Source organism: Scyliorhinus canicula, chromosome 12, assembly GCF_902713615.1.
Source record: "Scyliorhinus canicula chromosome 12, sScyCan1.1, whole genome shotgun sequence".
Classification (NCBI taxonomy): Eukaryota; Metazoa; Chordata; class Chondrichthyes; order Carcharhiniformes; family Scyliorhinidae; genus Scyliorhinus; species Scyliorhinus canicula.
The window spans coordinates 21,389,828-21,404,777 of NC_052157.1; the positions used below are offsets into that span (position 1 = coordinate 21,389,828).

Consider the following 14,950-nt stretch of genomic DNA (forward strand, 5'->3'; position numbering starts at 1 on the left):
TAAGAAGGTTTGCGCAGGTAAAATACCAAGATTAAAGAAGACACTCCTGGAACGGGGTCGCGGAGAGGGGGCTTGGCTCTCCTGAGCTCTATTAACTATTACTGGGCAGCCAACATATCGATGGTCAGGAAGTGGGTAGTGGGGAAGGGGTTGTTGTGGGAGCGATTGGAAGCGGCATCCTGTAATGGTACGAGTTTGGAGGCGTTACTGATGGGGGCCTGTGGTGATCCACTGTGTTAACTGTGTGCACCTGTATTAGGGGATGTACGGTAGCACCTATACTACAGGTTCACTGGTAGCGCCTGCTGGCTAGCTCCGCCCACAAGGAGCCGTATAAATATGCATGAATCCTCCTGATCAGCCATTCTGCCAGCTGCTGTAGGAGGCCACGCATCTGACTGTAATAAAGCCTCTGTTGTACCAATCCGAGTCTTTCGTACAATTGATAGTGCATCAATTTACTAGTCAGATTTTCTGCATTATGGACATCAGGATCAAACCAGATCGCCTGCAGCTAGATCCGCACTTGCCAGATGCCAGAAAGGACTTTAATCACTGGCTGGCTTGTTTTGAGGCCTACATCAATGCTGAGACCCCCGCGCCGATGGAAGCTCAGAAGATTCAAGTTTTATACTCCAGGTTGAGCTCCAGCGTGTTCCCGCTGATCCAGGATGCTCCGAATTACGCAGACGCCATGGCACTCCTTAAAGAGAACTACGTTCAGAAGAGGAACACTCTCTTCGCAAGGCATGTACTCGCCACTCGCGTACAACTACCTGGTGAGTCGATCAAAGACTTCTGGCGGGCTCTTATCCCACTCGTACGGGACTGTGACTGTTAGGCCGTCACGGCCATGGAACATTCCAATCTCCTCATGCGTGACGCATTAGTGACGGGGATTGCGTCGGACCCCATCCGACAATGACTGCTTGAAGGGGCCATGCTCGACCTAGCGGAGTCGAAAGCTTTAGCACTCTCCATGATGGTCGCTTCTCGCAACGTCCAGTCCTACCCCGCTCGCCGCGCGGCCCACCCCTCCTACTCCTCTTGGACCCCGCAAATGACCCCCCCCCCGACTGGGGCCACTCCTGCTCAATATGCCTGCGCTGCCCGCCACACCACGCACTCTGGGGGTCCACGCTGCTACTTCTGCGGCCAGCAGAAGCACCCCTGCCAGCGCTGCGCAGCCCACACCGCCACCTGCAAATCCTGCGGTAAGAAGGGCCCCCGCAGTCGCCGCTATCGTGCCCGAATTTGCCCCTTTCCCCAGCCGATCGCACAATGGGCGCCGCCATCTTCTGCTCCCAGGGCCAAGTGAGACCAGTGGGCGCCGCCATCTTCTCCCCCCAGTCCACGTGCGGCCCGTGGGCGCCGTCATCTTGCCCCATATTACTTGGCCGGCAGGAGATTCACTCTCCTCACTGACCAACGGTCGGTAGCCTTCATGTTCAACAACACGCAGCGGGGCAAGATCAAAAATGATAAAATCTTGTGGTGGAGAATCGAGCTCTCCACCTACAATTACAAGATTTTGTATCGCCCCAGCAAGCTCAACGAGCCTCCAGACGCCTTCTCTCGAGGTACATGTGCCAGCGCACAAGTAGACCAGCTCCGTGCCCTGCACGACAGCCTTTGTCACCCGGGGGTCACTCGATTGTGCCACCTTGTCAAAGCCCGCAATCTGCCCTACTCCGTCGAGGAAGTACGGACAGTCACCAGAGACTGTCAGGTCTGTGCGGAGTGCAAGCCGCACTTCTACCGGCCAGACCGCGCGCGCCTGGTGAAAGCGTCCCGCCCATTTGAACGCAGCAGCGTGGATTTCAAAGGGCCCCTCCCCTCCACCGACCGCAACACATATATCCTCAGTGTAGTCGATGAATTCTCCAGGTTCCTCTTCGCCATCCCATGCCCGGATATGACGTCTGCCACCGTCATCAAGGCCCTCAAATCCATCTTCGCTCTGTTCGGTTTCCCAGACTACATCCACAGCGACTGGGAATCCTCATTCATGAGTGGTGAGCTGCGTCAGTTCCTGCTCAGCAGGGTTATCGCCTCCAGCAGGACAACCAGCTACAACCCCCGGGGAAACGGGCAGGTAGAGAGGGAGAACGGGACGGTTTGGAGGGCCGTCCAGCTGGCCCTACGGTCCCGAAACCTCCCAGCCGCTCGCTGGCAGCAGGTCCTCCCGGATGCATTGCACCCCATCCAGTCTCTACTGTGCACCACCACAAATAACACACCCCATGAATGAGTTTCTACCTTCCCTAGGAAGTCCACAATCGGGGTGTCGCTCCCGACTTGGCTCGCAGCTCCAGGACCGGTTCTACTACGTAGGCATGTCCGACTCCACAAGGCGAACCCCTTGGTGGACAGGGAACGCCTGCTCCACGCCAACCCCCAGTATGCCTATGTGGAGTTCCCCGACGGCTGCCATCTCTCTCAGGGACCTGGCTCCCTCGGGTTCCACTCCCACACACTTCCCCACCCACGTGCCACCCTCCCCTCCCCCGGCGCTCCCAGCATCAGCCCGACCAGATCCATCCCTCCTTCCCCTGCCCACACTAGAGGACGAGGAAGATTTCGGCACGCTCCCGGAGTCATCCAACTACTGGCCAGCACCAACACCGCCAGCACCAACGTCGTCGATGCCAACACCGCCAGCACCGACATCGCCACCACCGCTACGTCGCTCCCAGTGAACTGTCAAACCACCGGACAGGCTTAACCTCTGACGGGCACCAGACTACAAGATGGACATATACCTTTTCCCCTCCCCTCTGTAAATAATTCACAATGCTGTGTATAGTTCCACGCCACCCCCGCCGGAATCATTTTTTTAACAGGGGGTGAATGTGGTGATCCGCTGTGTTAACCTGTATTAGGGGATGTACAGTAGTACCTATACTACAGGTTAGCCGGTAGCCCCTGCCGGCTAGCTCCGCCCACAAGGAGCCGTATAAATATGCATGACTCCTCCTGATCAGCCATTCTGTCAGCTGCAGTAGGAGGCCACGCATCTGACTGTAATAAAGCCTCTGTTGTACCAATCCGAGTCTTTCGTACAATTGATAGTGCATCACGGCCCTGCCATTTTCGCCGGCTCAGTACTCCACAAGCCCTGTGGAGCCCTTAGGGTATGGGGGCAAGTGTGTGGGGGCAATGGAGGCAACACATGAGATTGGAGGGGGCTTCAGTGTGGTCACCAATTTGTAACAATCACCGGTTTGCCCCGGGGGGGAGGGGGGGGGGGGGAGGGGTTGGATGGGGGCTATAGGGGATGGCGGCGGGATTTATTCATTCAGGATAGTTTCCCTACTGAGGAGGCATTAGAGGAAGAGTTTGACTTGCCGGGGGGAGAACGGGTTTCAGTACCTCCAGGTATGGGATTTTGTCCGGAAGCAGGTTACTGGCTTCCCTTGCCTCCCCCTGAAGGGGTTACAAGATAAGGTGATGTCAAAAACAGAGGTTGGCGAGGGGAGGGTCTCGGAGATATATAAGGAGTTGAAGGAGTGGGAAGGGGCCCCTATCAGGGAGGTGAAGAGGAAGTGGGTAGAGGAAGGGGGAAGAGGAGCTGGGTGGGGAGTTAGAATTCGAGCTGTGAGAAAAAGGCCTGAAGAGAGTCAATTCATCCTCGTTGTGTGTAAGACGTAGCTTGATCAGTTCAAGGTGATCCACAGAGCCCACATAACGATAGCCCGGATGAGCAGGTTCTTTGAGGATGTGGGTGGTGTGAGGGTAGCCTGGCAAACCATGTATATATGTTTTGCGCATGTCTGAAATTGAGGTGATTCTGGCAGGGATTTGCGGATGTTATTGTGGTGAATGTGATTCACACTATATATAGTTGCCAATATCACTCCATTTATATATGTTCGTTATCTACCCGTTGTAAAATCAATGCTGTATATAGTTGCCAATATAACTCCGTGTATATATGTTCACTATCCACCATTGTAAGTGCAGTTGCACTATCCGACCACCAGGGGGAGTCGCTCTGAGAGTACGCGAGAGTTTGTACTGGGCTCCTCCCTTGACTCCGCCCAGGACTCCTCCCCCTGGGACCGACGTATAAAGATCAGTGCCTTAGAGCCAGCCTGCCAGTTCATCTGAAGTTCAACGACGAATAGGTTGGCTCTGTTGTAAGTGTATTAAAGCCTCTGTTCAGATCCAACTACATGTGTTCGCTGAATTGATGGTTCCATCAATTTAATACACTTATGAAGCTGACGAAGTAAAGCATGGAATCCGCTCTAAAACCAGGACGTCTAGAACTCGATCCGCAGGATGCAGAGGCGAAAGAAACCTTCTGCCACTGGCTGAAATGTTTTAAGGCCTACCTGGCCGAAATCAGCACAGCTGAAACTACGGAGGAACAAAAGCTCAGCCGACTGCACGCGAGGGTAAGCCACAGAATTTCTACACAAATAAATCCAGCCGGTTCCTACACCGCAGCGCTGGGGATTTTGGGCAAAATGTATATTAGGCCCATGAACGAGGTCTTTGCCCGCCATGTGCTCACAACTCGCCGACAACGGCCTACTGAAACTTTAGCTGAATTTGCACGCGAGTTGAACAATCTCTCAAATTACTGCAATTACCAGGCCGTAACCGCGGCCGAACATAGGGAGCTTGCTGTGCGGGATGTTTTTGTAGCGGGCCTTCGATCTAGCTATGTACGCCAGAGACTATTAGAAAATGGGGCCCAGGGCTTAGAGACTACCGTAGAGGCTGCTATCACGATGGAAGTTTCCTTCCGCAGCCTCAACTCGTTTCCCGCGGACCCCGCTAACCCCGCATGGGCCCCCGACCCGAGGACCCCCCAAGCCTGTGCAGCAAAGCCCCCCAGCTATCGCGCTGCCACAGCCGGTCCTACTGTCCCAGTCAACTACTCAAACTATCCAGCTGCTCCAGCTAATTACTCAGCTCCCCCAGCCAGCTACTCAGCTCGCCAAACCAGTTATTCAACTGCTCCAGCCTGCCACTATTCAGCTCCCCAAACCAGTTATTCAACTGCTCCAGCCTGCCACTATTCAGCTCCCCAAACCAGTTATTCAACTGCTCCAGCCTGCCACTTCTGTGGACAAAGCCAGCACCCGCGGCAGCACTGCTCAGCCCGATCCGCGACCTGCAGCAGCTGCGGGAAGAAAGGCCACTATGCTAGAGTGTGCTTCGGCAGAAGGGCCCCAGCCCTCAACACTCCAACAGTCTAAAAATATCGCCCCCATCTCCAGCAGGCCCGCAGGGCCCAAAACGCGGCGGCCTACGCTCAGGCTCCGCCCCCTCCCGCCACGTGCGATGCATGGGGGCCGCCACCTTGGCAAACCTCCACCATGCGGACGGCCACGTGCGATTCATGGGGGCCGCCATCTTGGACGCCATCTTCTTCACCACCCTCCACGTGCGATCCACGGGCCCTAGCTGCATCCCCAGACTCAAACAGCTCATCGGAGGAGTACGGCCTCCCCGGGCAGTCGCCACATGGCCCGCAACTCAGCGCAATGTTCCTGCATCAAGCTCGCCAGAACGCAGCGGCATCTACTCGACAGGACGCCCGATTGGAAGAATTCAACTCCCCCGGGCACCCACCACACGGCCCGCAACTCAACGCGGTCACCCTCGACCAATCTCGCCCCAAGCTGCTGAGAAATTCGATGACGGAGGTCCAGATCAACGGGTACAACACGTCGTGCCTCTTCGACTCCGGGAGCAGAGAGCTTCATATACCCAGAGCTGGTAAGACGCTGTTCCCTCCCTATTTATCCCGTCAACCAAACTATCGCCCTCGCTTCGGGCTCCCATTCCATCCAAATCCAAGGCCGCACTACAGCAACGCTAACGATTCGAGGCGCTAGCTATTCCAAATTTAAACTGTATGTCTTGCCCGACCTCTGCGCGCCACTCCTCTTAGGCTTGGATTTCCAATGTAACCTCAAGAGTCTCACCCTCAGCTTCGGCGGGCCCCTGCCCCCACTCACTATCTGCAGCCTCGCCATGCTGCGCATCGCCCCCCCCCCCTCCTCTCTTTGCCAACCTCACCCCGGATTGCAAACTGGTAGCCACCCGCAGCAGGCGATACAGCCTACAGGATAGGGTATTTATCAGAACGGAGGTCCGAAGGCTGCTCAGTGAGGGGATCATAGAGGCCAGTAACAGTGCCTGGAGAGCTCAGGTGGTGGTCGTCAAGACCGGGGAAAAATTCCGCATAGTCGTCGATTATAGCCAGACCATCAATCGCTTTACGCTCCTAGACGCATATCCCCTCCCCAGAATTGCAGACATGGTAAACCAGATCGCCCAATATCGGGTATTTTCCACGGTGGATCTGAAGTCTGCATACCACCAGCTCCCAATCCGCCCGGAGGACCGCCACTACACGGCGTTCGAGGCCGATGGCCGCCTCTTCCATTTCCTCCGGGTTCCCTTCGGCGTCACTAACAGGGTTTCGGTGTTCCAACGAGCAATGGACCGAATGGTAGACCAGTACGGGCTGCGGCCATGCTTCCGTATCTGGATAATGTTACCATCTGCGGCCATGACCAGCAGGACCACGAAACCAACCTCCACCATTTTCTCCAGACTGCCCAAAAATTAAACCTTACATATAACAAGGAGAAATGCGTGTTCCGCACAAACAGATTAGCCATCCTCGGCTACGTCATGGAGAACGGAGTCCTGGGCCCAGACCCGACCGCATGTGCCCCCTCTTAGAACTCCCCCTCCCCCATGGCCCCAAGGCCCTCAAACGGTGCTTTGGGCTCTTTTCGTACTACGCCCAGTGGGTCCCCCAATATGCGGACAAAGCCCGCCCACTCTTCAAGGCCACACTATTTCCCCTGTCTGCTGAGGCGCGCCAGGCCTTCAGCTGCATCAGGGACGACATCGCCAAAGCAGCCATGCGGGCGGTGGATGAATCCACTCCCTTTCAGGTTGAGAGCGACGCCTCAGAGGTAGCGCTTGCAGCCACTTTAAACAAAGCAGGGCGGCCCGTTGCATTATTCTCCCGTACTCTATCCGCTTCAGAACTCTGACACAGTCGAGAAGGAAGCACAAGCCATCGTGGAGGCTATCCGACACTGGAGGCACTACCTCGCAGGTAGGAGGTTCACCCTCATTACCGACCAACGGTCGGTCGCCTTCATGTTCGACAACTCGCAAAGGGGCAAAATTAAAAATGACAAAATTCTTCGGTGGAGGATTGAACTCTCCACCTACAATTACGATATCAAATATCGACCGGGGAAGCTCAACGAGCCCTCGGATGCCCTATCCCACAGGACATGCGCCAGCACGCAAATCAGCCGCCTAAAAGCCATCCACGATGACCTCTGCCACCCAGGGGTCACCCGGCTCGCCCACTACATCAGAGCCCGTAACCTGCCTTTCTCCAACGAGGAGGTAAAAGCGGTCACCAGGGACTGCCCGATCTGTGCGGAGTGCTAACCGCACTTCTATAGACCAGACAGGGCCCACCTGGTCAAGACTTCTAGGCCCTTTGAACGCCTTGTGATCGATTTCAAAGGGCCACTCCCATCCACTAACAAAAACATTTACTTCCTTAACATTATCGACGAGTTCTCCCGATTCCCCTTTGCCATCCCATGCCCCGATATGACCTCCCACACAGTCATTAGGGCCCTGCATAGTGTCTTCATCCTGTTCGGTTTCCCCAGCTACGTGCACAGCGACCAGGGTGCGTCCTTTATGAGTGACGAGCTGAGTCAGTACCTGCTCGACAAGGGCATCGCCTCGAGCAGGACTACCAGTTACAACCCCAGGGGGAACAGACAGGTGGAGAGGGAGAACGCGATGGTCTAGAAGACCGTCCTACTGATCCTCAGGTCCAGGAAGCTCCACGTTTCCCAACGGCAGGAAGTCCTCCCTGACGCGCTCCACGCAACTAGATCCCTCCTGTGTACAGCTACCAACCAAACCCCCCACGAGCGGCTCTTCATTTTTTCCAGGGGCACTACCACAGGGGTCTCACTTCTGGCGTGGCTGAGGACGCCAGGCCCGATTCTCCTAAGGAAGCACGTCAGGGCGCACAAGACCGACCCCATTGTTGAAAAGATGCGTCTGCTTCATTCCAACCCACAGTACGCATTTGTTGAGTTCCCGGACGGTCGCCAGGACACAGTATCCCTCCGGGACCTGGCACCCGCTGGATCCAGCCCCCTATCTACCCCCACCGAGGAACTCCTTTCCCCGTTCCCTATGCGGCCGCCCCCTTGCGCCCCCGATTCTGCGAGCTCACCCCACCAGTCCCGAGCGCCAGCACCAGCCTGCCCCCCGCGCCCCCAGTCTCCATTCGACCAGGAGGTGTATGAGGCTCGGACAAGACTCGCCCCGGAGCCGGCAACCATACCCCAGACCTCGACGCCCGCCCAGCCACCGCAAGAGGCTGCAATCCCGGTGCTCCGCAGATCAAAACGGACAATTCGTCCACCGGACAAACTGACTCTTTGAGCCATCACCCCCGCCGGACTTGATTTTTTTAACAGGGGGTGAATGTGGTGAATGTGATTCACACTATATATAGTTGCCAATATCACTCCATGTATATATGTTCGTTATCTACCCGTTGTAAGATCAATGCTGTATATAGTTGCCAATATAACTCCGTGTATATATGTTCACTATCCACCATTGTAAGTGCAGTTGCACTATCCGACCACCAGGGAGAGTCGCTCTGGGAGTACACGAGAGTTTGTACTGGGCTCCTCCCTTGGCTCCGCCCAGGACTCCTCCCCCTGGGACCGATGTATAAAGATCAGTGCCTTAGAGCCAGCCTGCCAGTTCATCTGAAGTTTAACGACGAATATGCTGGCTCTGTTGTAAGTGTATTAAAGCCGCTGTTCAGATCCAACTACACGTGTTCGCTGAATTGATGGTTCCATCAGTTATGTCAGAGGTCCTGGAAAGTAGGGTAACTCCGAGTCCAGAATCAGGGCCGGCTCAAGGTACCGGCAACTGGGCTGTCGCCCGGGACGCCATGTGCTGGGGGCGCCATCAAGGAGTGCGTGACCGGCGTCAGAGACCCGGCGCATGCGCAGTTGGGCCGGTGCCAACCAGTGCATGCGCGGTGGCCGCCCCGCACAAACATGGCGGATGGATCCAGGCTCGCCGGTGGAAGAAAGGAGGCCTGCGACAGAGAGACCGTCCCGCCGATTGGTGGGTCCCGATCATGTACCAGGTCACTCCGCCCCCCCCCCCCCGGCGAATGGAGCCCCCCCCCCGGTGAACGGAGCCCCCCCCCCCCCGAAGGGCGCCGAAGTTCAGCTTGCCCGGGGCGCCAGCAACCCTAGGGCCGTTTCTGTCCAGAATTGGCAATATTTGGGGTATCGGAGGATCCGGGGGCCAAGGGGTTGATGGAGGCCGATGTTCTGGCCTTCTCCTCCCTGGTGGCCCGGAGACTGATTTGGATTGGATTGGATTTGTTTATTGTCACGTGTACCGAGGTACAGTGAAAAATATTTTTCTGCGAGCAGCTCACCAGATCATTAAGTACATGGGAAGAAAAGGGAATAAAAGAAAATACAAAAGAGGGCAACACAAGGTATACAATGTAACTACATAAGCACCGGCATCGGATGAAGCATACAGGGTGTGGTGTTAATGAGGTCAGTCCATAAGAGGGTCATTTAGGAGTTTGGTAACATCGGGGTAGAAGCTGTTTTTGAGTCTGTTCGTGCTTGTTCTCAGACTTCTGTATCTCCTGCCAGATGAAAAAAGTTGGAAGACGAGTAAGCCGGGTGTGAGGGGGTCTTTGATTATGCTGCCCACTTTCCCCAGGCAGCGGGAGGTGTAGATAGAGTCAATGGATGGGAGGCAGGTTCATGTGATGGACTGGGCTGTGTTCATGATTCTCTGAAGTTTCTTGCAGTCGTGGGCCGAGCAGTTGCCATACCAGGCTGTGATGCAGCCAGATAGGATGCTTTCTATGGTGCATCTGTAAAAGTTGTTAAGGGTTAATGTGGACATGCTGAAGTCCGTAGTTTCCCGAGGAAGTATAGGCGCTGTTGTGCTTTCTTGGTGGTAGCGTCGCCATGGGTGGACCAGGACAGATTTTTTGAAGATGTGCACCCCTCGGAATTTGAAACTGCTAACCATCTCCACCTCAGCCCTGAAGATGCTGACAGGGGTGTGTACAGTACTTTGCTTCCTGAATTCAATGACCGACTCTTTAGTTTTGCTGGCATTGAGGGAGAGATTTTTTTCGGTACGCCACTCCACTAGGTTCTCTATCTCCCTCCTGTATTCTGACTCGTCGTTATTAGAGATCCGGCCCACTATGGTCGTATCGTCAGCAAACTTGTGGATGGAGTTGGAACCAAATTTTGCCACGCAGTCGTGTGTGTACAGTGAGTAGAGTAGGGGACTAAGTACGCAGCCTTGCAGGGCCCCGGTTTTGAGGACTATTGTGGAGGAGGTGTTGTTGTTCATTCTTACTTATTGTAGTCTGTTGGTCAGAAAATCAAGGATCCAGTTCCAGATTGGGGAGCCAAGTCCTAGGTTTTGGAGCTTTGATATGAGCTTGGCTGGGATTATGGTGTTGAAGGTGGAGCTGTAGTCAATAAATAAGAGTCTGATGTAGGAGTCCTTGTTATCGAGATGCTCTAGGCATGTGTGTAGGGCCAGGGAAATGGTGTCTGCTGTGGGCTGGTTGCGACAATATGCAAATTGCATGGATCAAGGCGTTCTGGGAGTATGGAGGTGATGCGCTTCATGATCAACCTCTTGAAGCACTTCATTACGACTGAAGTCAGGGCCACCGGACGGTAGTCATTGAGGCACATTGCCTGGTTCATCTTTGGCATTGGTATGATGGTGGTCTTCTTGAAGCAAGTGGGGACCTCGGAGTGGAGTAGGGGCAGGTTAAAGATGTCCATGAATACCTCTACCAGCTGGTCCGCGCAGGCTCTGAGTGCACGACCAAGGATCCCATCCGGGCCCGTCACCTTCCAAGGGTTCTGTGACTCTAGCTTGGTTTGATATTCTCTCTTGGCATCTCGGATGGCTTTGCGGAGGTCGTACCTGGATTTCTTGTATAGGTCAGGGTCGTCTGACTTGAACGCCTCAGATCTGTCCTTCAGTAGGGAGTCAATCTCGCGATTGAGCCATGGTTTCCGGTTGGGGAACGTACGTACTGCTTTCTTTGGTACGCAGTCATCCACACATTTGCTGATGGAGTCAGTGGTGGCATACTTATTTATATTGGTCGCAGAGTTCTTAAATATGGACCAGTCCACTGTCCCATGATTTTGCTGCGATGGAGAGACTCGGAGCCCCCGAAGTCAGGACTGTGGGCCAGTGATACGGCAATGTTTCTCAGTCTGGAGAAAATTAAATTCGCTTTGAGAAGATTAATTCAAGCGTTCACTCTGAGGTGGCAGCCGTTCATAGACTACTTCAAGGAGAACTGAACGTCAGCAGTAAAGGGCGGGGGGGGGGGGGGGGGGGGGGAAAACAGGAGGCATGGCAATGTTACAATGGGACAGAGAATATAGTTTACGGGTAGCTAGGGAATAGAGCACAGGGAGCAGGGGACGTTGTTCTGTAGGTTTTTCTTTCTTTCTTTAAGTGTGTCGGCCCGGGCGGTTGTTTAAGAGATTATGTGTTAAACTGTGAAAATTACAAATGCTTAAGAACGGTTGCAAGGATAATCCGGGTAATTATAAGCCAGTGAGCTTGACGTCAGTGATAGTGAAAATGTTGGAAAAGATTCTCAAAGATAGGATCTATGCACATTTAGAAGTGAATTGTCTTATTAGCAACAGACAGCATGGCTTTGTATGAGGGAGGTCATGTCTCACTAATTTAATGAGTTTTTTGAGGAGGTGACAAAAATGATTGACGAGGCAAGGGCTGTGGATGTTGTCTACATGGACTTTAGTAAAGCATTTGATAAGGTCCCTCATGGCAGGCTGGTGCAAAAGATTAAATCACATGGGGTCAGGGCTGAACTAACTGGATGGATCCAGAACTGGCTTGGCTGTAGAAGACAGAGGGTAGCAGTGGAAGAGTGTTTTTCCGAATGGAGGTCTGTAACTAGTGGTGACACAGGGATCAGTACTGGGACCTTTGCTGTTTGTAATATATAAATGACTTGGAAGAAAACTTGTGAACTGATTAGCAAGTTTGTGGATGATACTAAGATTGCAGGAGTTGCGGATATTGATGAAGGTTGTCAGAGAATACAACAGGATATAGATAGGCTGCAAAATTGGGTAGAGAAATGGCAGCTGGAATTTAACCCGGACAAATGCGAGGTGATGCATTTTGGTAGATCCACTTTAGGTGGGAGCTATAAAATAAATAGCAGAACCATCAGGAGCATAGAGACACATAGAGATCTGGGCGTGCAGGTTCACAGATCCTTAAAAGTGGCAGCACATTGGAAATGGTGGTAAAGAAAGCATATGGCATGCTTGCCTTCATAGGACGGGGTATCGATTATAAAAGCTCAAAAATAGTTATGTAGAACTTGGTTAGGCTACATTTGGAATACTGTGTCCAATTCTGGTCACCGCACTACCAGAAGGATGAGGAGGCTTTGGAGAGAGTACAGAAAAGGTTTACCAGGATGTTGCCTGGTATGGAGGGTATCAGCAATGAGGAGAGATTGAATAAACTGGGATTGTTCTCCCTAGAGAGATGGAGGCTGAGGGGAAACCTAACAGAAGTTTATAAAATTGTTAGGGGTACCTATAGGGTGAACAGTTGGAGGCTTTCTCCCAGGGCGGAATTGAAAATTACAAGGGGGCACAAGTTCAGGGCGAGGGCGGAGGGGGGGGGGGGGGGGGGGGGGGGGGGGGGGGAAGGTTCAGCGGAGATGTGCGTGGGAAGCTTTTGACACAGAGGGTGGTGGTGGCTTGGAATGCACTGCCAAGTGAGGTGGTGGAGGCAGATACGTTAGCGACCTTTAAGACTTATCTGGATCGGTACACGAACCGATGGGTTCATGGGTTAACATGAGTTATAGAAGGATACAGACGGTTGGTCTGGATAGGACACGTGATCGGCACAGGCTTGGAGTGTCGTAGGACTTGTTCCTGTGCTGTATTGTTCTTTGTTATACGAGGTTGTCACAGTACTGATTGATCACCTTCCTATGACTCATAATTCTTTTCAATTTGGCGGCCGATTTTACAGCCAGAGCTCCTTGCTGCCGCCCCATGGCACTCAAAGGCAATTGTATACGGTCAGATGTTTGTAAGTCCAAAGATGTGCAGGTTGGGTGGATTGGCCATGGTAAATTGCCCTTAGTGTCCAAAATTCTATGATAATCTATGGTTAACCTAGGACAAAAGTTTGGCATAACATCGTGGGCCGAAGGGCCTGTTCTGTGCTGTATTTCTCTATGATTCTATGTTTAGTGCCTTCTCTTCGTGGTTAAGAAACCCAGCCACGTTTTCCATTATCTAAAATTTTCTAGAGTAGGGTTAGAGTCTTGAATTTAAGATCATTGGTATGAATTCCAAAGTTAATAACCTGATAACTATTACTGCAAATTTTAGTTTCCATAATGGTTTATTAAAACTGATAAGGTCGGAAAAATTTGAAACAGGAATGGACACTTGACCAGTGAGTAAATGTCAGCCAGGCTTATATAGGGGTAATAAAAATCAGGGGGGAAAATGAGCCTTTTTACAAACAGTACCAAGCGGCAAAACGTTGAAATGTTCTTTGCACCAAGAGAACCATACTGAATTAGGTACAATGGAGATTGTACTTACCTACAATGGATACCATCCAAACTAAAATATACGTAAATCCAGAAATCCACACAGCACACATTAAAAATGTTAGAATGAACCACTTTCTCCATTGACCCCTGCGACAATCTGGAATTGTGACGTACAGCAATACAGCGATGGGAAGAGATAGTACCCAAATGACTCGCTTTGTATCTGATTCAGGCATCACGAAAACAGGAGATTCGTCTGTATATGTGTTAAAAAAAAAATAACCTGGTCAAATAATGATTCGAACATTAAAGGAACATACAGATCATGATGGGCGGCATGGTAGCATAGTGGTTAGCACCACTGCTTCACATCCTGCCATTCAATTCAGTTGTGACTGGTTTATTTAGAGAAGATACAGATCAAACATTTTGGATGAAATGCGTTAGATATCTTTAAATTGTAAGCAAGCTCATAAAAGGATACTGTAAGCAAGCTCATAAAAGGATACATTTATTTGACAACGGCAAGGATCTAAAAATGCTGGGAACAAGACAGGGTAGGCCAGCATATAGGGTTGATGTGGAGCAGAAATCTAAACTGAATATAGTTAAAAATGAGAACATATCGCGGGAAGGAAACAAGAAATGCGAGTGGAATATTTGTTTAATGATTTGGCAAAACATCTCAGACGAAGCAACGGGAAGGTCATAAAAAGAAATTCAGCAGATGAAAGAAACAACGGATGTGGGAATAACTTGGGTAATGGGAAAACGGAGTAAAAGGGGAGAGATGAATGGTTCTGGCTACGAGAAACTTCAGTTGAGGTTCGATTAGGACGGTTCTCCTCGGAGAGAAAAAAGCCAAGCCGAGATCAGATAGAGGTGTTCAAAATCATTTGGGCGCTGGACAGAGTGGCTCAGGAAAAACTGTTCCCTGCTCGTAAAATGATTGAGAAGGAGAGGGCACAGATTTAAACTGATTTGCTAAAGACGCAAATGTGAGAGAAAACCTTTGTCCTTCAGCGAGCGGTTCGGGTCTGGAATGCACTGGCCGGTAGTATGGTGGGACCAGTTTCAATTGAGGCATTCAAGAGGGCATTAGATGATTGTTTGATTAGAAACAACGCGCAGGGGTATGGGGAAAAGGCAGGAGAATGGCGCTAAGTCACGATGCTCATTCGGAGAGACAGTGCAGACACGATGGGCCGAATGGTCTCTTGCGCCGTGAAAATAAATGTTGGAAAAATCTGGGGACCAGGTTCGTAA

The 14,950-nt window shown here is 52.2% G+C and overlaps 1 protein-coding gene across 1 annotated transcript in view; it reads right to left on the bottom strand.

The window, feature by feature from the left end:
• Positions 1 to 14,950, bottom strand: part of slc24a5 (solute carrier family 24 member 5) — a 58,680-nt gene that overhangs the window by 23,069 nt on the left and 20,661 nt on the right. The window contains exon 7 of the mRNA XM_038814756.1: positions 13,734 to 13,940. Coding sequence (XP_038670684.1) covers positions 13,734 to 13,940 — 207 coding nt within the window. The remainder of the gene's footprint in view (positions 1 to 13,733; positions 13,941 to 14,950) is intronic.